At 39.6% G+C, this 24,232-nt stretch overlaps 2 protein-coding genes across 2 annotated transcripts; both read left to right on the plus strand.

Annotated features, from left to right (window-relative positions):
• Positions 1-289: 289 nt before the first annotated feature.
• Positions 290-12,107, plus strand: agfg1b (ArfGAP with FG repeats 1b; the record flags this gene model as incomplete). Its single annotated transcript, XM_080837117.1, has 12 exons — positions 290-456; positions 994-1,087; positions 1,320-1,435; positions 1,536-1,674; positions 1,998-2,145; positions 2,498-2,620; positions 3,013-3,157; positions 3,266-3,339; positions 3,531-3,626; positions 3,929-4,081; positions 10,322-10,416; positions 11,929-12,107. The coding sequence occupies 12 exons, from the start codon at positions 290-292 to the stop codon at positions 11,986-11,988; spliced, it is 1,410 nt and encodes a 469-aa protein (XP_080693243.1). The 3' UTR covers positions 11,989-12,107.
• Positions 12,108-13,151: 1,044 nt separating this feature from the next.
• Positions 13,152-19,367, plus strand: fbxo36b (F-box protein 36b; the record flags this gene model as incomplete). The annotated part of the gene is made up of 4 exons (XM_080837240.1): positions 13,152-13,247; positions 13,490-13,592; positions 13,705-13,877; positions 19,110-19,367. The coding sequence occupies 4 exons, from the start codon at positions 13,152-13,154 to the stop codon at positions 19,365-19,367; spliced, it is 630 nt and encodes a 209-aa protein (XP_080693366.1).
• Between the last annotated feature and the right edge of the window lie 4,865 nt (positions 19,368-24,232).

Genomic DNA, 24,232 nt, shown 5'->3' on the forward strand with positions numbered 1-24,232 from the left:
TAGATTAGTAAACATTATAGCAAATCTCCTAGTAGTCAATTATCAAAATGCGCATAAGGACACACGGGAGGAAGAACTTTTTTTTAATGACACCCTCCAATACAGCGGGTGGCGGTACCTATCAGGAAAACAAAACTATTCCGTAGAAGAACGATTTCTGTGCGATAGCCGTGTCCCTGGAAGACCACTGGATAGTTTTAAGATAGCTGTTTGGTCTGTTTATGAGCTGAATACATCATTTATTTTACTGTATCATCCTCTCCCGCGACGGCCTGCGCTTACATCGGTCATGGCGGCGAGTGCAAAGAGAAAACAGGAGGAGAAGCACTTGAAGATGCTCCGGGAAATGACTAGTTTGCCTGCCAATAGGAAATGCTTTGATTGCGACCAGCGCGGCCCGACCTACGCCAACATGACAGTGGGCTCGTTCGTTTGTACCACCTGTTCCGGGATTCTGTAAGTACAAGTAGAAGTCTACGTTGCAGTTGCTGATGTAGTTTCACGAATCATCATTCCTCTCAGGGACCTAATGTATGCTCACATCTATATAGTGGAAACAGCTTAATGTAGCCTCGTTAGCCGGCCATAACGGATTCATCTCCCATTTCCACCTAGTCATAATAAAACCATCACCGGTGGCCTCCACAGAAGATTTCGAATAGGCCTCTATTGTCTTTTGACTTGATGACATAAAGTTGCTCTGGCTTGAAAATCGGTTGGATTAGCTAAATGCATTTCTTATTTGAGTTGATATATTAAAAGTGTGATGGGCTTTGCTGTCAGTGCGTCGGCTATTTGATCGGCGTTTTTGAGTCCTGCTTCAGTCTGTAAAAACTTTATGAAATTCGAAGTGCAGTTAGAAACTCACAATACAATTGACAGAGGTCCAGCAAACAACTGATACTTGCCATGTCAAATAGTTACTTTGGTTACTAAGAACACCCAGCACATTTACAAACATTTTGTGTAATATTCGTCCTATGTCTCCCCAAGGCGTGGTCTCAATCCACCCCACCGTGTGAAGTCAATCTCTATGACGACCTTCACACAACAGGAAATTGATTTTTTACAGAAACACAGCAATGAGGTATGGCATCTCTCAAGGTACTAATGATCAAGCATTTTATATGCGCCATTGCTATCGATTGCAAATTATTTTTTGCATGTTTTCAGGGTAGTGTTCTATTGCTAAACAGTTGAAGCTCAGTCATGCAGTTTGCAGTGTTTCTGATCTCCATTCTAAAGCTGTTTTCCACTTGCTTTCTCCTACAGCTGATTCATTTAATTAATTCCTCCCACACATTTACTCCCTTTCCTAGGTTTGTAAACACATTTGGCTCGGGCTTTATGATGACAGAAGCTCCGCTGTCCCAGACTTTCGTGAACCACAGAAAGTCAAGGAGTTCCTCCAAGAAAAATATGAAAAGAAAAGATGGTAAGCCGTGTGTGCGCCTATGCACCTATGATCATATCATTGAACATTATTGTAGCATTTTGCTCAAACTTTCTTTAACTATCTTTCTTTTTGCGTGCAGGTATGTCCCCCCAAAACAGGCCAAAGTGATTGCTTCCGTTCAAGCCTCCATCTCTGGGTCCTCTGCCAGCAGTACAAGCAGTACCCCAGAGGTGCAGCCTCTGAGAACCCTGCATCTGAGCAAGACACTGTCCAACCAGGTATCAGCCTCAGAACTCTCTCTGCACTACCAAACCACTGCTGATAGCTTGGACTTAATTTATACTCTAAATGACAAACAACAGGCAAATAACACCTCCAGTCAGGATTCATTCATTCATTCATAGCAAGAGACAAAGCAAGGGTTGTCCAAAAATGTCTACCAATATGTAGCAGAACTCTGTAGACAGTTAAAAACAGTTTCATATTATGTACACACCATGGATCCATAGCCGTACTGGATACTCTCAACGCAAGTGTTTTCTCTCGTATTCTCTATCTCTCTCCCTCTTCCCACATGTGTTTCTTCCCACTCTCTTCTTAGTCCCCGGTGATCAGTCGAGGCCAGCCTCAGTCAGAGAAAAAGTTTGACCTCCTTTCGGACCTTGGTGGAGACATATTTGCAGCTCCACCCTCTCAGACAGCAGGCTCCACCAGCTTTGCAAACTTTGCACATTTCAGCCGGCCCTCAGGTGTTGTAGTCTCTGTCCTGTAGTATGTGTGCCTTGTATGTCCTCTATGCTTAGACCTGACTGTATTAAACAGTTCAGACATATCATTTTGCTTTCTCACTGTCCTTCATTTGTTTCTCATAACATTGAAGTGATACTGGTTTTCTTCTTGTTCAGCCATACAAACAAGATGTGCTTGACCGCCTGAAATTGCTTAGCATGGCACGTGGCCACTTATATAAATGCAGGTTCTATGAATGTTACCAGCATGCTTTTAGTTACTGTGTAGTTTTCAGTTGGTTTTCTTCATCGTTTTTTGTTCTGTTTTCCTCCTCACTTTTGGTCTTGTGTCTCATGTTTGTGACTGCTACAGTGCAAAGTAACTCAAACACAGACTTTGCCAATTTTGACTCATTTGGAAATTCCAGTGGGTCATCGTCCTCGCATTTTGGTACCTCACCATCCACCCAGCCCTTCACTCACCCCTCTCATACAGGTATAACCTCCACATGACACTTAGAACTCCCACCTTGACACCCTGCCTGTTCACAGTGTGCAGGTCCCCTATAGCATTCCCTGACTGTCTGTGGATTTCTACTATTGTTTATATATAATACCACATTGTGTGTAATTTGTCCCCTCCATTTCTCTTCACTGGTGCTAAGGAAAAATCAGTCTGAGATTGTAGCAGAGCAAACCAACATGTTATAGGTAGTGCAAAGCAGTTGAGTTTTTTTTATGCAGTGCCCAGTGGACTACATTTCCGTGTAAATGAGCATTTTCATCCCTAAACTAAAGTTAATAACAGCCTGCTCAATTTGCAAACATAATGGTACCATTGTCTGATATTTTAACTGACCTGACTGTAGTGAGCTCTTCTGCCTGCAGGTGGAGGGGTGTCCGTGCCCTCACTCTCCAGCATGGCCTCGGCACCCACTCCCCCCTCCACAGCATTCGGGGACCGCTATGCAGCCCTGGCCGAGCTGGATAGTGCCCACAGCTACTCAGCGCCCACAGGAAGTGCTGTTCAGGGGTGAGTGTCAAGGCACAATGACTGATGGTAATGCATCCTTAGTTGTCTCTCAAAGTCTGCTTTTTTTAATGATGATGTTTTATTGAGATGGTCATCTTTCTAATCCAGGAGTGTGTTTGGAGCGGTGCCAGGAGCCACCCCATCCCAGCCAACACTACCGGCCATGCAACAAGGCTTTGTAGGTGAGACCATTTTTTTTTCCATTACGGAGGATTGAGTTGGTCTGTTTTTTGTTGTTGTTTGTTTGTATTTCTGTACTTTAGAACAGTGTTGGTAAGAATTTGAACCTTAAATGTATTTTTTTTTAATTGGCCGAATTTGTACATTTGTAAATGTATGGAATCTTATAGATGCGTCTTTGTTTTTGTTTTAGCTGCTCCATCCACAAACCCCTTTGTAGCTGCTGGTATGGCCCCTGAGCCCATGTCCACCAACCCCTTCCAAACTAATGGCAGAGCTTCAGCTCCAGGTACAAAATGGCCTTTGGCAAACATATCTTGTGTACCTCAAAGATAATGCCAGTAACCACAGCACAGTATTCCCAGTTGATGTTAAGTACTAAATTAAGTGGAGCATCATAATCCAAGAACTTGTTAGATAATATTTTAAAAAAATATTTTAAAATGTAATTGCTGAACATTTCTCTCTCTTTTGGGGCTGTAAATTGAAGTACTTTCAACATTTTTGTAAGTTTAGTGTAGAAAAAAAGATGTGGGAAAGAAAACCAAAAAATGTGCTTCAGTGTTGTTGATGTCATTCTGAATGTTACAGCCTCATTTGGAGCAGGCTCCATGAGTATGCCGGCTGGCTTTGGGAACTCCAGCAGTTACTGCCTACCCACCAGCTTCAGTGGGACCTTCCAGCAGGCCTTCCCAGGCCATGCACCCTATGCTCAGCCTTCTGCATACCACCAACAGCCCAATGGTGAGTTCCATGGTGGATTTCCGTCACACAAATGTGCTCTGTGTGTGTCTGTCTCTCTGGGAGAGTTTTAGCTGACCCATCCTGCTTTCTTCATGGGTTCTGAGAAGGTGTGTTTTTTGGCGTGAGATACAGTTAAAGTTAATGGCTTTTTTCCTCTTCATGATAATGTGAGAGAGGACATAAAAGCATGTGTATCTTGCCAAAAGTGTGCCAAAAATTGTTAACCCTGTGTCAGACTGATCATATTGAGATAGTTCTGGATCTTGGATGAGGTTCTCTCTGTTTCATAACTGACCAAAGGCAAGGGCTAAAACTACTTAAAATCATTCCTTAAAAACAGATGTTTTAAAAAAACCTGCATAATGTGTCTACCCTCGCTGTCGTAGAAATATTGAGGGTATCCTGGGAACCTGGCTACATAATGTGTCTGCCTGTCTATCCCCAGTGTTGCTATGGTACCGTCCTTAAAGCGTCTTTACAAATAACGGGGAACATTTGTTTGAAATCAGTGACCAAGGGCCAGCTCCAATAAAAGGTTACTTAAAACATTACAAGTTAGCACTGTAGCTACATAACGTTAGAGATTATACTGTTCACTGGTGTTGTCTAGCTTCAGTTTCTCTAACTGCTGAGCCCTTCAATCATTGTCCTCTGATGGTCAGCTAGGTGCGCAATAAGGATTGTATTATAAGACTGTGTCATCTTAGACAACAAAAAAATCTATTTAACAAACTACAGGAAAGTGGAAAACTGGAAAAGCATAATAGGTTATCTGTAATTTAGGGTAGGGATATATACAGGTGCATCTAAAAAAATTGGAATATCGTGGAAAAGTAATTTTTTCCCCATAATTCCATTCAATAAGTTACATTACACATTAAGAGGCATGTTTCAAGCCTTTTTTGTTTTAATCTTGATGATTACGGCTTACAGTTCATAGAAATCAAAACCCAGTACCTCAAAATATTAGAATAAAGAATTTTAAATACAGAAATATCAACCTCAGAAGAGCTATAATCAGCCAGTTAACTCAAAATACCTGCAAAGGTTTCCTGAGCCTTCAATGTCTCAGTCTGGTTCAGTACACACAACCACAATCATGGGGAAGACTGCTGACTTGACAGTTGTCCAGAAGACACTCATTGGCACCCTCCATGAGCAGGGTGAGCCACAGAAAGTAATTGCTGAAAGGGCTAGCTGTTCGCAGAGTGCTGTATCAAAGCATATTAAAGGAAACCACAATGGAAAGCTGACGGGAAGCATGGTAGGAAAAGGTGCACAAGCAACAGGCATGACTGCAGCCTCGAGATAATTGTCAATTAAAGCAGATTCATGAAATTGGGGGAGCTTCACAAGGAGTGGACTAAGGCTGGAGTCAGTGCATCAAGAGCCACCACGCACAGACGTGTCCAGGAAATGGTAAAGTGTCGCATTCCTAGTGTCAAGCCACTCCTGAACCAGAGACAATGTCAAAAGCGTCTTACCTGAGCAAATGAGAAAAAGAACTAGACAGTTGCTCAGTGGAAATTTTGCATTTAATTTGTAAATCAAGGTTCCAGAGTCTGGAGAAAGAGTGGAGAGGCACAGAATCCCAGCTACTTGAAGTTTCCACAGTCAGTGATGATTTGGGATGCCATGTCATCTGCTGGTGTTGGTCCACTGTGCAAGTCCAGAGTCAATGCAGCCTTCTACCAGTAGATTTTGAAGCCCTTCATGCTTCCGTCTTCTGACAAGCTTTATGGAGATGCTGATATCCTTTTCCAGCAGGACTTGGCACATGCCCACAGTGCCAAAACAACTGGTAACTGGTTTGCTACCCATGGTATTGCTGTGCTTGATTAGCCAGCCAACCAGACTGATCTGAACCCCATTGAGAATCGATGGGGTATCGTCAAGAGGAAAATTAGGTCCACTAGACCCAACAATACAGAAGAGCTGAGGCCGTTATCAAACTTGACAATGTTCCCAAACTCTAAGGAGGGGGTTTTCCAGCAGGACAATGCTCCATTCCACACAGCCAGGTCAGTGAAGGTGTGGATGAAGGACCACCACATCAGGACCCTGTCATGGCCAGCCCAATGTCCAGACCTGAATCCCATTAAAAACCTCTGGAATGTGATCAAGAGACGATGGATGATGGGTCACAAGCCGTCAAACAAAGCTGAGCTACTTGAATTTTTGCGCCAGGAGTGGTATAAAGTTACCCAACGGCAATATGAAAGACTGGTGGAGAGCATGCCAAGACACATGAAAGCTGTGGTTTTAAATCAAGGTTATTCCACCAAATATTGATTTCTGAACTCTTCCAAAGTTAAAACATTAATATTGTGTTGTTCAAAAATGAATATGAGCTTGTTTTCTTTGCATTATACGACATCTGGAAACACTGCATCTTTTTGTTATTTTGACCAATTCTCCTTTTTCTGCAAATAAATGCCCTAAATGACGATATTTGTATTTGAAATTTAGTAAAAATGTTGTCAGCAGTTTATAGAAATACAAAAATGTCAATTTTACTCAAACACTTACCAATAAATAGTAAAACCAGAGAAACTGATAATTTTAAAGTGGTCTCTTAATTTTTTGCAGCAGCTTTATATACTGCATATATAGAAAGAGAGAGTAATATGGGGTAAACTGCTGTTGGATAGGTATCACTTCTTTAACTAATGTTACTGAGCTCTTCAATCAAGAATGAATAAATGTTGTCTCTACATATAAGCTCTATTTTTAGAGCTGCGCTATTGCTGGGTCTTTTGACACCTCATAGTATGTGTTCACACAGAACATCTTTTTTTTAAGCTGTAAGCATCTGTTTCACATAATAATCTTTTGGAATAGACAGTGTTTTCAAAAACTTTGAAACTATTACTACGGAATTACAAGGGGGTAAGATTGGAACTATTGCTACAGATCATGTCAAGTGTTAATTTAATAGTCACCCGCCCCCTTACATTTTGTTTCCAAGTTAGTACAGTCTATAACATGTTGCCTTACAAGCACTCAACCCAGGTTCGATTCCCAGTCAAGGTGAATTTAAGTGTCCCTCAATAAAGATGAAGAGTGTCAAAGTCTTGTCTGTGGTTTCAAAGTTTGTTGCTGATGACGAACTGGCTCAGAACAGAACGCATCATTTCTATAGCAACTTGGCTACCTAGGAATAAACTATATGGAAAGAAATGAACAACATCTGTACAACAGTTTTTTTTTTTTTTTTTTTTTTCCCCAACTTCCAATCCCGTGCAACCTGTAGGATACTTTGCTAATACGTTATTATTGACTAGTTTAACAGGAGCAGTCCAGCTCGGCATCTGGCTTGCATCCTTTTGTCTCTTTAAGCTCTAGCCAACGAGTAACAGCCAGTCTGAGACCTACTCTTGTTCAGCCTGTTGCTCAGTTACTCTCTTTTTCTCTTCCTCCGACAACGACTTCCTCTTCCTCGATTTCTTTGTCACCTCTGCCATGATGTCCATACAGAGAATACTATGCTAGCTTCTTCTTTTAGCTAGCAGAAGGGTCTAGTTGTGGTTGTTTGAGATGGTGCCATTAAGCATTACGTACTTCTTGTTAGAGGTGTGGTGCCCTGTTATATAGTGCAATAACAGGCCTACCTGGCATGATGTAGCAGTGGACGCCATTCTCTGTATTACAAGTCGGTGTACCAACAATATTATTTGAAAGATGTTATTTTATGATAAAATTGTTACATAATGACTGAACTACATTTTAACTCACCAAACAATTTGCCAAGGTTTTCTAATGCCATTTTTTCATTTCCACCTTATTTTCGCCAATTTAGCAAAAACCCATTAATTTTTTCATAGGGATTTTTTTTCTTTGGAACACTGAAAAACTCCTGTACTCTATTACTATTTTTTTTATATACATATATATTGGTGATTAAACAAATTGTTCTAATAATTACAAGAGACATACAGCCGCGGAAAAAAATAAGAGACCATTTCAAAATTATCAGTTTCTCTGGTTTTACTATTTATTGGGATGTGTTAAAGTAATTTGAAAATTTTCGTTTTATTCTAAAAACTACTGACAACATTTCTACCAAATTTAAAATAAAAATATTGTCATGTAGAGCATTTATTTGCAGAAAAATGACAATTGGTCAAAATAGCATTTTTTTTTTATTCCAACAAATATTGATTTCTCTTTTTAAGTTAAAACATTAGTATTGCGTTGTTTAAAAATGAATATGAACTTGTTTTCTTTGCATTATTCGAGATCTGAGAACACGGCATCTTTTTTGCTATTTTGACCAATTTATCATTTTTCTGCAAATAAATGCTCTAAATGACAATATTTTTATTTTAAATTTGGTAGAAATGTTGTCAGTAGTTTATAGAATTTACTTTTAACACATTCCACTAAATAGTAAAACCAGAGAAACTGATAATTTTGAAGTGGTCTCTTAATTTTTTTTGCGGCTATATACAGTGCCCTCTACAATTATTGGCACCCTTAGTGAATGTGACCAAAACAGGCTATGAAAAAATATATCTTTGCTGTTTATCATCTTGGTCTTTCCCTCAAAATATTCACAAAAATCTTACCTTTTCATCAAATTAAAATTCTTGAAAGAAATATTTTTTTTGACATTACATAAAATATTTTTCTCCAAAACATGGGTGCCACAATTATTGGCACCCCTAGAAAATCCTATAATTAAAATCGAACTGAAGTATATTACCAGTCATGTTTTACATTTTTGAGTTCACCTGTTTCATTAAGAACTCTTAAGTGGTCAACCATGGCTTCCTGCTTCACTGAGGTATAAATATGAGGTGACACATGCCAAATACCCTTAGTCATTCATCAAGATGGGAAAGACAAAAGAACTCAGTGTCAAAGTGCGACAAAAAGTTGTTGAGCTGCTGAAATCCGGATTTAGGGAAATAAGAAAATATCTAAACAGTTGGAAATACCCACTTCCACAATCAGGGCAATAGTTAAGAAGTTAAAAGCGACAGGAGATGTCAGGAATCAGCCTGGAAGAGGACCTATCTGTAAATTAATCCCACTCACCGTGAGGAGGATGGTTCGACTGGTAAAAGAATCTCCAAGGATCACAGCTGGATAATTGCAGAGGTTAGTTAAGTCTTGGGGTCAGAAAGTCTCCAAACTACCATCAGACTGCACCTACATCACCTCAAGTTGTTTTGGAGGGTTATCAGAAAAAGCCTCTGCTGTCAATCAACAACAAACTAAAGTGCCTACAGTTTGCCAAATGTAAGTCAGACTTTTATATTAGAGTTATATGGTCAGATGAGACCAAAATAAGGCTTCTTGGCAACAAACATCAAAGGTGGGTTTGGCGTAGACAGAAAGATAGCCATACAGAAGAGCACCCCATACCCACATTGAAGTATGGTGGCGGATCTCTGATGTTGTTGGGCTGTTTTTCTTCCAAAGGCCCTGGACATCTTGTTAGGATACATGGTATCATGTACTCCATCAAATACCAGCAGATATTAAATAAAAACCTAACAGCTCCCCTCTAGGAAGCTTAAAATGGGCCGTGGTTGGACATCCCAGCAGGACAATGATCCGAAGCACACCTCAAAATCAACACAAAAATGGTTCACCGACAGCAGAATAAAGGTTTTGCCATGGCCATCACAGTCCCCAGACCTAAACCCCATAGAAAATCTGTGGGAAGAGCTGAAGCCGAATCTGCAAATGTGTTGACCTCAGAATCTGAAGGATCTGCAGAGATACTGTATGTAGGAATGGTCTCAGGTCTGTGCCATGTGTTCACCAACCTCATCACACATTATAGGAGAAGACTTGGAGCTGTTATCTTGGTAAAGGGAGGCTGCTCAAAACATTAAATTAAGGGGTGCCAATAATTGTGGCACACCTGTTTAGGAGAATAGTATTTATTTAATGAAAAAAAAAAAAAATTCTTTCAATAATTTTATTTCAATGAAAAGGTAAGATTTTTGTAAATATTTTGAGTGAAAGACCAAGAGGATAAACAGCAAACAAATATTTTTTCATAGCCTGTTTTGGGCACATTCACTAAGGGTGCCAATAATTGCGGAGGGCACTGTATCAACAAAATCACACCAAAAAAGTTGATTTAAAACTTATTTTAAATGTTATTTGAAATGCAGGTTGGTCATCAAGAAGGTTGGACAAAAAAATTGTGTGTGTGTGTGTGTGTGTGTGTGTTTACTAGCTGAGGTGTTTTTTGACATAACCTGTCCCCTTACTCCCCCTCAGGCGCTGGCTACCCAGTCTATGGACAGGCCAAACCTCCCATGACCTCTTTTGGACAGGGGATTGCAGCCCCGGTCATGTCTAACAATCCATTCATGGTGAGCTTTATGATCAGAGGAAGACAGTGGAGGTTCTTCCATTGGGGAAACGGAGGAAGAACCTCCCCAAACTTTTTGAGAAATGTATTTTTGTATTTGAACTGACTAAACTCCTTTAAAAATGCAGTTTGATATCAGTATTTAATAATATGCATATTATAATTTGTTTCCCTGAGTTAAAATAACATAAGCACCCCCTATCGTAACAAGAAATTACTGCACGGAGGACGTCCTCCCTTTGGCTCCCATTGAGATCAATGTAATCTGTCTCTGATACTGGCGGTTCTTGGGGCTCATTCACTTACATTGCCCAGGGGAGGAAAGACCTCCCTAGCGTCTGAGTCTGCGCCAACATCGCTTAACCAATAAACAACTGATTTGGCGTTGGAGGGAGGGGATTAGACATTAATACCGAAAGAAGTTTCTGTCTTCAACCATTCTGCAGAAGGATATCGATAACTCGTCACCCTTAAAGAGTGTTGTAGAAAGATTGCAAATAAAGAGGATGTGCAATGGAGAACGAAGATATTGTTAATGTTTTATTGAACAAACCGTTTCATTCATTGAGCTACAGAGAGAAGGTTAGTTCCATAAAAACAGGGAAACCTGTTCCAAAAATCCAAGTCACTAAACCCAATGGTAAAACCGCTGCCGTTACTGCTAACTGGTATGCGAAATACTTATAGCTCACTGGTACCATAAAAAAACAATCGGCTGTACTGTTTTGTTTTTAAACCGTTCATACACCTATTGTTAGTCTGACTGTTCACGTTCAGCTGACATTCTGAATGGAAATTGTTAATGAATGTTTCAGAACACGATGTGTTTCGTATCTATTCTAATTAGCCTACACATTGACCAACATTCTGAAACATCCATTAACATCCACATTTGCCACAAACAATGTTAGGCTAACAGCCCATGTTAATAGTTCTGAAATAATGTTCTCTTACTTGTTGCCTTTGTAACATGTTGTTTAATATTGTGGAAAGGATGTTAGTGAATGATTCAGAGCATTTTAAATGGCATCACTTTTGGTCTTGTGTCAAAACAATTGCAGCTGAAAATAAAATTAGTCAAATAATAACCAATAGCTTTAGTAATGGTAGGCCGAAAATTTAGAATGTAGTTTTTTGAATCAAGAGGAGGCCTGATATGACTAATTGGCTTGGCATCCTTTCCTTCTGGCCTTGTCTAGTCCAAAGACATGCTGCCCACCAGCTTTTTAAGTACAATGGTGCCACTCTGGTGGCTTTGTATCAATTGTATCCCTGCCTGCTATTTTCTAGTACTGTAGTCCACAAAAACACCCTGAAACAACTTGTATCTCATATACTTATGCCACCAACGGAATAAGCAGGCCAATGGCAACCAGGCGCACAGTCCTTCCTCCCTCACTTTAAAAACCACCAGCCGCCACTGGAGGAAACCATGTTATCACAAAAGTCTTACGAAGGACTGACTGAATTTAAGGTTGAGAATAAAAACTTGGTTTTTGGTTTGCTCCTACAGGGAGGTGCCCCGGCAGGATCATACCCCACAGGAAGTTCTTCCACCAACCCCTTCCTGTGAAGATCCTGCTGCAAAAGCACGAACGTGACATCCAAGCACACAAACACAAACACACAGTCCGTGCCACCACATACTCGAAACACCAAGAAGCTAAATCTATAAAGGCAGGTTTTTAGATTCACAGCACTGAGTGTCTTATTACAAAACAAGAAACAAAGCCCTGTCATGCAAGTCCAGAGAAAAGTCTACCTTTCTCTCTTTTTTTTTTTTTGCTGGAGGGGACACCCTTCGAACCCACTGCCATATCATGAAGATATACGTATTTGTTATGTAGCTTCAATTCAAGTTGCTTTATATACTTCGCAAGTAAGCTTCTACTGCATATCAGTATTTGCAATCCTCCTTAAGCACACATTTTGTACAGATGTAATTGTGCTCAGAGCAACAATAAGGTTAAGATAAGTGCTTTAAAAGTGGTTGAATATAATGGTTCTAAATTGGGAACCTCATTTCATTTTGTAAAAAGAAAACCCACATAGCAAAAGTCTTTCATATCAACCACTTACTTAGGCTACTGCCTGGAAAAGGTCAGAAAGTATCAAAATCTATTCTCAGCTTGTCATTGTCATAAAGCCGTTAGACTAGTAAAATGATGGACAGACAAATGCTCTGAACAAACCAAGAAGAAGCTGATGGTCTTTTAAAAACTGCTGATGTCTGTATCTGGACAATTAAGGCAGACCTCACAAATGTTCTCTGTAATGTTTGACCCTGAAAGCAATTTTGACTATACGAAGCGCACTATTCTGGACGTTAAGTCAGTGTGTACATATATAAATATATGTATAAATATATTAAAAGATTTTTAACAACTACATGACCTGAGTATTTCTTACTTCCAATGCGACATCCATTTTGGAAACATTCACTTGTCTTAAATGTGTTTCTTTGCCCCTGTGACCATAGACATAGAATACAGTATTCCATGTCTATGCCGGTGACAGTTACGCAAGCAGACGTTGGCCAGTCCTTGGTAACATAGACATCCTATTACGTTAGTAATAGGATGTCTATGCTTGGTAATGGTTTGACGTGTCGGAAGTGTAATTACAACGTTGAACCACCGGCACACCAACAGTAAATCGAATGTGCAGGTTGTAGTTGTATTATGGAACGTGAACCTCCAGCGTTGCTATAGTAACTTCCTTTAAGCGTCTTTACAAATGGCGAGTCTTTTAGGGGAAACTTTGTTTGAAATCAGCGGGCAAGGGCCATCTCCAATGAAAGATTACTTCCATCTTCAAATAACAAAATCAGATGTGAGTTTTTGTGACCGCCAACATATACATAATATTTCCATCTTGCTTCAGTATGGATTAGTGTGGATAGAAACTTGGTTATCGATAGCTAGATAGCTAGGTTAACGCTAATATCTAACGGTAGATAGCGACGTTCGCTTTAAACTAAAGTTACAAATTCTCACCAAAGCGACTTAACTGGTGAGCTTTAATTTCAGGACAATGCCAATTACCACTTAACGTTGACCACCCATGGTTTACAGGTGATTTGGAGATGGTGGAAGATTTCTTTGAGAAGCGAAAGCACACAACCTGGAGAATTGAGGGAATCACACCCAGATTACGTGGAGGACAGCCTGTTACAGAGTAACGTTAACCCCATTTGTTGGCAATCTAAACCTTGTTCTGCCACATTAGTTCATTAGGATTTGATGGGACGGGACATGCTTATGAAAACGGTTGTTACTTTTGTTTCCAGGTCAGGTGAGAGTGGTATTCGGTCAGCGCATCTTGCAACATACTCTCGCGCTAAGTAAGGGGCAGTTCGATTACCTGGAACGTCTTCCCAGGCGACTCCTGCTTCGGATTATGACGTACCTCGATTTAGAGGACATTGCACGACTTGGACGAACTTCCCGCAGTCTCAGAAAGGTGACACCATTGCATATCATGCACCTTTCATGCAAAACAATGCAGCTCAAAGTGCTTTACAGCAAAGAAATTACGTGCTCAAAGAAATTACAAGCACAGGATCCACATAAAAATAAAACATAAAAACTAGGATAGAGTACATAGAATAAAAATAAAATGAACATAAAGATGCAGTGCATAAATATTTAAGATAAACTAAATAGAATACATAAAATGCATAACATAAGATAGAAAAAAATAGATATGTGTATATATAGTGGTAGCTAGTAGCTAGTTAAAGGCTAAGGTGACGACTGAAGAGGAATGTTTTTAGCTTTCTTTTAAAGATGATGAGCGAGCTGGCTTCCCTTATACAGCCGCGGAAAAAATTAAGAGACCACTTCAAAATTATCAGTTTCTCTGGTTTTACTATTTATTGGTATGTGTTAAAGGAAAATGTACATTTTAGTTTTATTCTATAACCTACTGGCAACATTCCTACCAAATTTCAAATAAAAATATTGTCATTTAGATCATTTATTTGCAGAAAAATGACAATTGGTCAAAATAGCAAAATTGATGCAGTGTCTTCAGATCTCGAATAATGCAAAGAAAACAAGCTCATATTCATTTTTAAACTACACAATACTAATGCTTACACTTAGGAAGAGTTCAGAAATCAATATTTGGTGGAATAACCTTGATTTAAAATCACAACTTTCATGTGTCTTGGCATGCTCTCCACCAGTCTTTCACATTGCCGTTGGGTGACTTTATGCTACTTCTGGCGCAAGAATTCAAGCAGCTCGGCTTCTTTTCATGGCTTGTGACCATCCATCTTCCTCTTGATCACATTTCAGAGGTTTTTGATGGGATTCAGGTCTCGAAATTGGGCTGGCCATGACAGGGTCCTGATCTGGTGGTACTCCATCCACACCTTTACTGGCCTGGCTGTGTGGCATGGAGCATTGCCCTGCTGGAAAAAAACACTTCTCAGAGTTGGGGAACATTGTCAGAGCAAAAGGAAGCAAGTTTTTCTTCCGGGACCACGTTGTACTTTGCCTGGCTGAGGTTTGTAAAAGACCATAAGGATTGAAAAAGCGGACTGGAGGTTCTTCTAAGTTCGTCTTCTCTGATGAGTCCGATTTCACAGTAGGTGCAAGACTCTCTGGCTTGTAGGCCTCTCCAGGTCTCCGTCTAACCATCAGACGACCATGTGTTGGGCAAAGCTGAAAATTGGACTCATCAGAGAAGACGAACTAAAAGAACCTCCAGTCCGCTTTTTTCAATCCTTATGGTCTTTCACAAACCTCAGCCAGGCAAAGTACAACGTTGTCCCGGAAGAAAAACTTGCTTCCTTTAGCTCTGACAATGTTCCCCAACTCTGAGAAATGTTTTTTCCAGCAGGGCAATGCTCCATGCCACACAGCCAGGCCAGTAAAGGTGTGGATGGAGTACCACCAGATCAGGACCCTGTCATGGCCAGCCCAATTTCGAGACCTGAATCCCATCAAAAACCTCTGAAATGTGATCAAGAGGAAGATGGATGGTCACAAGCCATGAAAAGAAGCCGAGCTGCTTGAATTCTTGCGCCAGGAGTAGCATAAAGTCACCCAACGGCAATGTGAAAGACTGGTGGAGAGCATGCCAAGACACATGAAAGTTGTGATTTTAAATCAAGGTTTTTCCACCAAATATTGATTTCTGAACTCTTCCTAAGAGTAAGCATTAGTATTGTGTAGTTTAAAAATGAATATGAGCTTGTTTTCTTTGCATTTTTCGAGATCTGAAGACACTGCATCTTTTTTGCTATTTTGACCAATTGTCATTTTTCTGCAAATAAATGATCTAAATGACAATATTTTTATTTGAAATTTGGTAGGAATGTTGCCAGTAGGTTATAGAATAAAACAAAAATGTACATTTTACTTTAACACATACCAATAAATAGTAAAACCAGAGAAACTGATAATTTTGAAGTGGTCTCTTAATTTTTTCCGCAGCTGTATATATAGGCAGTATGTTCTATAGCTTTGGGGTGTAATTGACAAAGGCAGCGTCCCGGGTTTTCATGCAGCTGTTGCTGGGAACCTCCAATAATGATGATCGCAGTTTCGCTAAAGGCAAGTATTTGAAAAGGGAGTTTGCAATGTAACTTGGTCCTAGCCCATTAAGGGCTTTGTATATAAGGAGAAGGACCTTCAAATCTATTCTAACTGTTACTGAGAGCCAGTGCAGAGCAGCTAAAACTGGACTTTTGTGCTGTCTCCTCTTGGTTCTGGTTAATACCCAAGCTGCAGAGTTTTGAATAAGCCTCTCATCTCAGTGTTTTTTTCTGGGAGGCCAGTTAGAATTGCATGACAATTATCAAACCGGCTTGAAATAAAGGCATTAATCAGTTCTTCAGCATCTTTTTGATTGATAAATGGTAGTACTTTAGCTATGTTTCTAAGGTTGAAAAATTATGTTTTCGTCACAAGACCTGTAACCTAAGATTTAATCCAGGGAGTTTATTTCCCCCAAATTATTAAACAGCATTTCTCCGACTAGTAGGATCTCAGTTTTGTCCTCGTTTAACTTTAAGATTAAATGATTGCTCATCCACTTATTTATCGCCAAAAGACAGGTAGTAATGGAGTTTATACCTGCAGCATCATTTGGTTCAGCAGAGGTGTACAGTTGCCTGTCTTCCGCATAACTATGGAAACATACATTGTTGATTACTTTAGTAAGAGCAGTTTAGGGCTGTGGCATATTCTAAAGCCTGATAGAATTTTCACCTGGATAGCAACACTATGCAACAATTTGACACTTTTTGAGGTATGGTTTTATAGGCAACTCATTTTGATGCCATCCTCATGTTCATTTTGATAGCATATCGTCATGTGAAGGACAGATAAACACCTGTGTCTTTCCCAATAGCCATCCAGGATATGCACTAGTAGTTCTGTGTTCCAGGACATGACTTGAAACACTTTCGAACAGCCGCCTAAACATGCTGTAGGTACAGGGTCAATACATGAGGTGGAGGAGTTGCACTCAGTGACAGTCTTACAAAGATCTTGATGCATATCATGGTAGAGGGCCAGCAACGGGCCAGGAGTAGATTATTATCTTTTGAATATGGATGTGCCATGTACGTTTATGTTAGGGCTGCAACAAACAACCATTTTGATAATCGATTTTTATTCTAACTAATCGATTAGATGAATAGTTTCATAATAAAATCCTAAACCATGCTTGATTCAATCAAGGGATGTTGTAAAAAAAAAAATCATAATAATAATTAATAAAACCTTATATTCAATGCAGATTGACATGAATTAATGCAGTTATTTAAAGGAATTTAAAAAACATTGTTTCCAAACAGCTCTGATTGGTTTAGTACAACATTTAATGGACTTCTCAGTATCACATTCACATTACTTCACTTGAGAACATGAAAAGCATGAGAACGTATACCGGTCCAAAGCCATAAATGAGTACACAACCACACCAGTGCAGAAAAAAAATCCTAAATTTAGGTGGTTAGGGTTAGCATAATCTTGTTGGTTCATTATCACAAGATTTTCATTCAGTGTTTGTGACGAGACAAAAGTCGCTTAATAGTGCCTGCTTAGCAAGGAAAATTAGCAACTTTCTTGTTATTGTAATCAGTTTATATAAATTAAAATGTAAAGGTTTAGGCTTATTAAACCAGCATTCTATTGTGTCAATCAACATCTTGATATGTAACAGCCAAGTGGAAATTCACATCTTTCAGAATACCATGCAAGCAGTCACGGCTAATTGCTAATCATACTTACTTTGATTTTGAACTAAAGTTAGCTAAGGCTCTTCATCTCTGCATCATTGCAATCCAGCGGACAACCCTCTTAGCAAAGGCCCAGGATTTGGTGAAATTTTCTTCAATTAAAATGTTGTTGATCATGCGGATGTTACCGCCGTCATTTTTAGGTTTTATCTCTATGCAAAGTGACAAGCTACTCAAGCCTTAACCTAGAAAAAAACCTTTGTGTATATGTCTAATGAGCTACTTAATGCATGTAATATGATGCCCAAACAGGGCTCGAAATTAACTTTTTGCCTTACCAGCCAACATGGCTGGTAGATGAAAAAATTTACCAGCCAATTATATTTTTTACCAGCCAAAATTAAACCTGCCATTTTCAGACCTACTCTGACATTGTTTGATATAAACAATCTTTACCTATGATTTTAATATCATCGTTAATCATTCTCAGAATGGATTTAAAGAAATCAACCAATATTGCCCAATTGGCTGGTGACAGCCGCAACACGTGCTGTATCATGCTGTACCCGGGAATCCTTAAAGGCCCTCCTTCACGATACGTTAATTATTTAATTAACTTTTGCATGACCTTTTTTTTAAAAGCACATTCAAGAGTTGGCTATTAAAAATGTACTTCAGATGAATTAATTTAACCTCATAAGAAGCGCTGCATTAGGTCTACTAAAAAAATATCTAAATTAAGCTTTTAAATTACACCTATATGATAGATAAATATTGTCCAACTAACACTACAGCATAGATATTCAAAAGCTTATTATACTAAAGTCTTACTGATCTGACAAAAAACCGCATTGAAAAAACAGAGGGAAGGCAAACAGTACCTCTGCTTCACTGAAGGGGGCGTGCGAGAGCCCACTGGTCGGCGATAAGCTTATTCAGCCATTGCTCTTCTACTGCGTTAACTTGCGTGTGGTCAACTAAGTCGGTTTCAACTTTTGATTCGTGCTCAAAATATTAGAACTTTATAAGCTCAAAGTATTAGAACTTTGTATTCGCTGGCAAAATATTAGAACATTGTATTCGCGTGCAAATTGTTATTGTTGTATTAAAATTCTAAGAACTTTATGTTACCCTTTCACTTCTCCCACTGTTCTTGTTGGCGTTGCAAGCTATTTTTAACCATGACGGGCGCAATAGTCGGGAGATTTGCTCCGCAATGTCACTCGCCAAGTGGCGGAGCATCGGAGACAATTTAGTCGCCAGCCCAAAAATCTACACGCCATTGGCGCTTGGCGGGTGCCAATTTCGAGCCCTGTGCCCAAATAATCAATTTTCAAGTTAGTTAGCAACTATTTTTTATAGTCGATTAAGTTGATAAGTTGTTGCAACCCTACTTTGTAAATGGAAATTTTTTCTTTTCTTTTTTTTTCAGTCTGTCTTTATTACCACATTGAGTGTTTTCTTTTTTCTGACTGTTGTTCTTTTATGTTTTTATCTAGCTGTGTGACTCAGATGAATTTTGGGAACACACTTTGAAGGCTCACTACAACACTGTACCAGATGGGGTGGAGGTATTGGCCAATGAGCTAGGATGGAAAACAGTTTTCTTCACCAGTAAGCTTCAGCTGCAGAAGCAAATTAGTCGGCGAAGGCAAAGGACTGAGGAGCAAAATAATCATGAAAGGACAGAGTTCAATATTCCAAATTTGATTCACATAACTGACAATGACCGAGGTGATTGGTCTGCCCTGGAGTGAGAGGCTGCAATCTTTTAACAAACATTGTATCAAGAAGATTACTTGGAACATATATTGCAGTGCGAGTAACTATAACAAAAACAGTGGTGGTAATTTTATGTTTGCTTGGTTTTTCTTTTTGAATCATGTTGTGGAGTCTTATACACTGGTTCTGTATCCTGAAAATGATTCCATTAGTTGTCATTTAAACCTTAAAGCCATATGACAGAAGAGGATCAGTTTTTATTGCAAACCACTTCAGAATGACTGTGTGTTTAGGCGATGTAAACTCCAGTTTGTTTATGCCTCTGTTTCTGCAGATTTTTATAGAAATAATTATTTAATAAAGTGCCCAAGAAGGTCTACACAGATGGTATCTATGGGTGTCTGTATGTTTGTTGTTTTTTTTACTCAAATGAGGTACAAAAGTTATTTTTTGTATTGCTGAAAAAACAACTGTGAGTCTTTAACTCTTAAACGAAAGTCAAAAGGCTGGATGTGTAGATCTGAAGTTTATTGCTGGATTCCCATCCAGCAATGGAGGTGGTTCATGAAGCATCTCAGTGTGTGTGTGCTGTGCAGGCCCTCTTAAAGGTAACCTATACATTTGTGTAATACAGTTGCTGTGACCAATCAGGATTATTTGCGCGGACCATTGTTCAAAACCGGTTTTTAAGTGTCAGCAATAGCCTATATGAACATATCTGACCTGAAAAGATTTGTATTATAGATGGGAGTTTCAAAACGGTAACTTAACACAAACGAGGGTTATAGCGAAGTGCGCAATTCTAAGTAGTCCTGTTAGAGTGCTGTGGTAACAGTGATTTAAGGTGGTAAAGAAGACGTTCAGCAATCGTAAGATTGCTAGTTGGATCTCGACTTCTTCTCGATGTTCTGTCACTTTATGTGCACTCTCCATGACGTCTTTACAGCGTTTTCAAGCACTCCGCTCCAGCATTCCCGTTTGGACGCTAATTTTTATTGACATGGCTCCGTGTGGACTCGATAACAAAAGGATCCAAAAATGTTTCCGGATTCAGGCAACTCAGGTTCCGTGTCATCAAATCCCACCGAAGGAGTGTTCAGATGTCTAGGATTCTTCTAGTTCTACCAACAACTGAGTCAAGTATGTATGCTGTTGGGAGTATCCTCTGCATTATTAAAGCACCAAAAATCCTAAGCGATCGTACTTGAGCCTTTTTTTCTAAGTAGTGTGGAATTTGAAGGCAGGACCTTTTCAACAACGCACACCTGCACACTTGCTAGACTGTTCCATTGTTTGTTCTTCGAATACTTGGAAGGAATCTTGCCTAGCCTCAGAAGAATCAGTTTTACCAATGAAACATTCTTGACTTTGAGAAACTCCCGTAGAGTCAACCGTTTAGGAGTTATCCACGTCATGAAATGGTCAGCCTGCCTCTTCCAGCCCCTGCCCTTAGGCAATATCCACACAAATACATTTTAATTTTAAAACGAAAACGGTCCATGTCGGTCAACGATGGGCCCATGTTGATATTTGGGGGAATGTAAATTCAATCTTATTTTTGAAATGTAATATTAAAGTTTATTATATGGCAACGATAGTACGAGCGTTCTGATTGACTGATAAGATGTGTGTATTGATATTCAATTAAGTTTCCCTAATGCCCTAACTTGCATAAAATGCTGGGTGTCTTTGTCCTATCAAATGTTGCACTAAACAATGCACGTTATTTCCATCACAGTATCATGTCCGATCATTACTTTAGTTGTATCAGTATAGAGCAGACATGGGCAAAGTACGGCCCGCGCATCTGGCCCCAAAATTTTTTTAAAAAATCACAATCGACATCGTCGGCTTATCGTTGCAGCTCTTTGCCGCAAAGAGACTGTTTTTTTTTAAAATTATTATTATTAAATGACGCGTCGACTATAAAAATCCACGTCGACCATTTTACATGTCATTAATATTAGTTCACACAAACACTCCATCCATCTGTTCCTGGCCCGGCCCCTCTGTCAAATTTTAGAACCCATTGTGGCCCGCGCGTCAAAAAGTTTGCCCACCCATGGTATAGAGTGTGAGGTCATCTTTGATGGACACAACGAGGAATTTGAAGTCGGAGACTCTCCACTACAGTTCCGTCAATGTGTATGGGGTTCTGACCCTCCCCCTCTGCCGCTTCATGAAGTCCACGATCATCTCCATGTTACCAAGCCCCTAACCTCATCTCTATAAGCGGTCTCATCGTTGTTAGAGATGAGACCCAGGATGGTAGTGTTTACTTTAGGATGACGTTTCGAACTGTGTGTTGCCAGGGTGTACAGGGAGTACAGGAGGTATGAAATGTTTAAAAACTGTGTTTATAACTAATTTATAAGGACTTGTTAATGACTTACAAAGGGTTTACAACCTTATTAATAACCTATTTATAAACCATGTATTAACCATTTATAATGGAGTCTTATTGTAAAGTGGTAACCAGAGTTACAGGCAGAGGACCGTGCTATGAGCTTAGCACGGACATTACCATTTACCCAGGGCTTTTGGTTTGGGAAAGTCCTAACACTGACCCTTGGAACAACATCATCAATGCACTTAGAGATATATGCAGAGATAGAGTCTGTGTATTCATCAATGTCCCCATCAGCTGCAACACAGAACATCTACCAATCCTTTGTTTCAAAGCAGTCCTGGAGAGTGGAATTGGATTGAGCAAACCGTTTTTTCTTAGGGATGAGCATAATGGAGGTGTGATCCGACTTCCCAAAGGCGGGGCGGGACAGGGGTTTGTAGCTTCTTCGTATTTGCTAATAACAATGGTTTAGAATCTAGTATGATACAAGCAACAGTTGTCGCACAATCAGGCCCTGTGTCCTACACAGTTTACACACCTGAGAACATCATCTGGAGGAGACACATGGATCAACTGTTGCCAGGAATCAACCTCAGTGTTGACTAGGGCTGCCACTAGCGAATATTTTTGGAATTGAGTATTCTACCGAGTATTCCATCGATTAATCGAGTAATTGGATAAAAATTACTTTTGCGTTTTTAAACAACAATACCAATAGTGCGTCCTGCAACCAGGTTCAAAGCTCAACAGCTGTGTGTATGTGTGTGACCACACTTGCGATAGGGAGAAATGAAGAGTGCATGACATGAGATCTTGGAGAATTGTTTGCTTACTTGCTACCTAACATGATGCCTAGTCATCACTATCAACTAATAACATAGGCTAAAAATAATCACAAGTAGTGTACGTTCCAACTAGCGCTAGTGTCTACATTAGTTAGCAATCATACATCCGCTAGCTAGCGTCAACTTTTACGTTACATTGTAGAAGCTCAGCATGGTGACCCAATAGGGTCCGACTGCGTCCTGCGTCCTCCTGCCAAGACACGCCCCGTGTACAAAGACGCGCCCCTCGTGTATAATACACGCCTATATACAACGACTGACCAATCTCAGCCAATCTCAGCGTGATAACGTAATACGTAGGATTGTAATTTTCCAACGTAGCACAGACGGGTAAAAAATAACGAAATATTTGTCCTTGTACCGTTGAGTACGGTGTCACAATGACAATGGGATTTCCACTGAAGTTTTCCCCGTCCTTCCTTAGTTTGATGTTGGAGTTTATTTGTAAGCAACTTTATTGGAGCTCCAGCAGTTGTCTTGTTGAGCAACAACATTGTTAACTCTTCTGTTACGAAGCTGTTCCGTTTTTGTCAAAACCTACAAAACGTAGTGATCTTTGCCATACAGCTACACAGCCTGCCACACCATAGGTACACAAAATAGGGTTTCAATATTTCAGTTAACTTCTGTAAATCCAGATATTGCCTGGTGTTTGTAGGCTACGGGAGGGAGTCCATTTACAGTAACAGTGGAGTTAAAAAGTTAGTGTAACATTTTGCTCATGGGCAGTGTCATTTAAATTCTGGCTCTTAATATTCACAAAAATATTCATTGGAATTTACTCTGAAAATGTCAGGCTGACCAAAGAGTAATGAAGATAAACCGAATTTGCATTTACTGATAACTGTGATGTCAAATGCAAAATATGCTTGGCTTTACAGAGGTACAAAGTAAAGTTACTTAAAGGATACAAGCCTTACAATTGTACATTTTCGTCCCTATTCCACTTGTATGGTTTACAGACAATACTTATGCATACGATAGGGAATTCTTAGTAAGGGAAACATGACTCAGGCCATAAGGGTAGGCTACATTTTTTTATTATAGAGAAAGGGAAGGTCATTACACAAAGTATTTCAAGTAAATAAAAAGGTGAATACAAAATATGTGCAATAACATTAAGGGATAAAATTATTATTAAAAATTAACACAAAAAAAAAGTACAAAATTAAGGGGACGGAGAAGAGGGCCCCCAGAATTGGGACAGCAGCACATTCATCTATGTGCAGTTACAGGAACAAAAACACCCTGTTTGTTTAAAGTGACATTACACTATATGTTCACGTCAGCTTTACTAATACAGGTAAGAGGTAAACATTTGGACAGTGTTAATATGCTTGACCATACTTCACAGGAAGTGTTGAATGAATCCTCTGGCCAGTGTTGCAATCTCCAGATGGCAGTGCATCACGTTACAGAACACATTTAAACATCACACATGCTAAATTGTACTGCTCATGCGGTAATGTATTTGTATTGATGTGACATGAAGGGGGTAAATGTCCGGTATTTAGCAGATGTTTTTATCCAAAGCGACTAGCAAAGGTTTTCTGCAATGGGTGGGCATCCTAAACAATCCCTCCAGGGATCTTGTGTGTGTGTGTGTGTGTGTGTGTGTGTACGAGGGTTTGGTGTGATGGATGAATTTTGCTGCAGGACTTTTCAAAAATTGTGGTTTAATTTATATTTTTTATTGAAATAAAAT

Source organism: Sprattus sprattus (assembly GCF_963457725.1).
Source record: "Sprattus sprattus genome assembly, chromosome: 4".
Classification (NCBI taxonomy): Eukaryota; Metazoa; Chordata; class Actinopteri; order Clupeiformes; family Clupeidae; genus Sprattus; species Sprattus sprattus.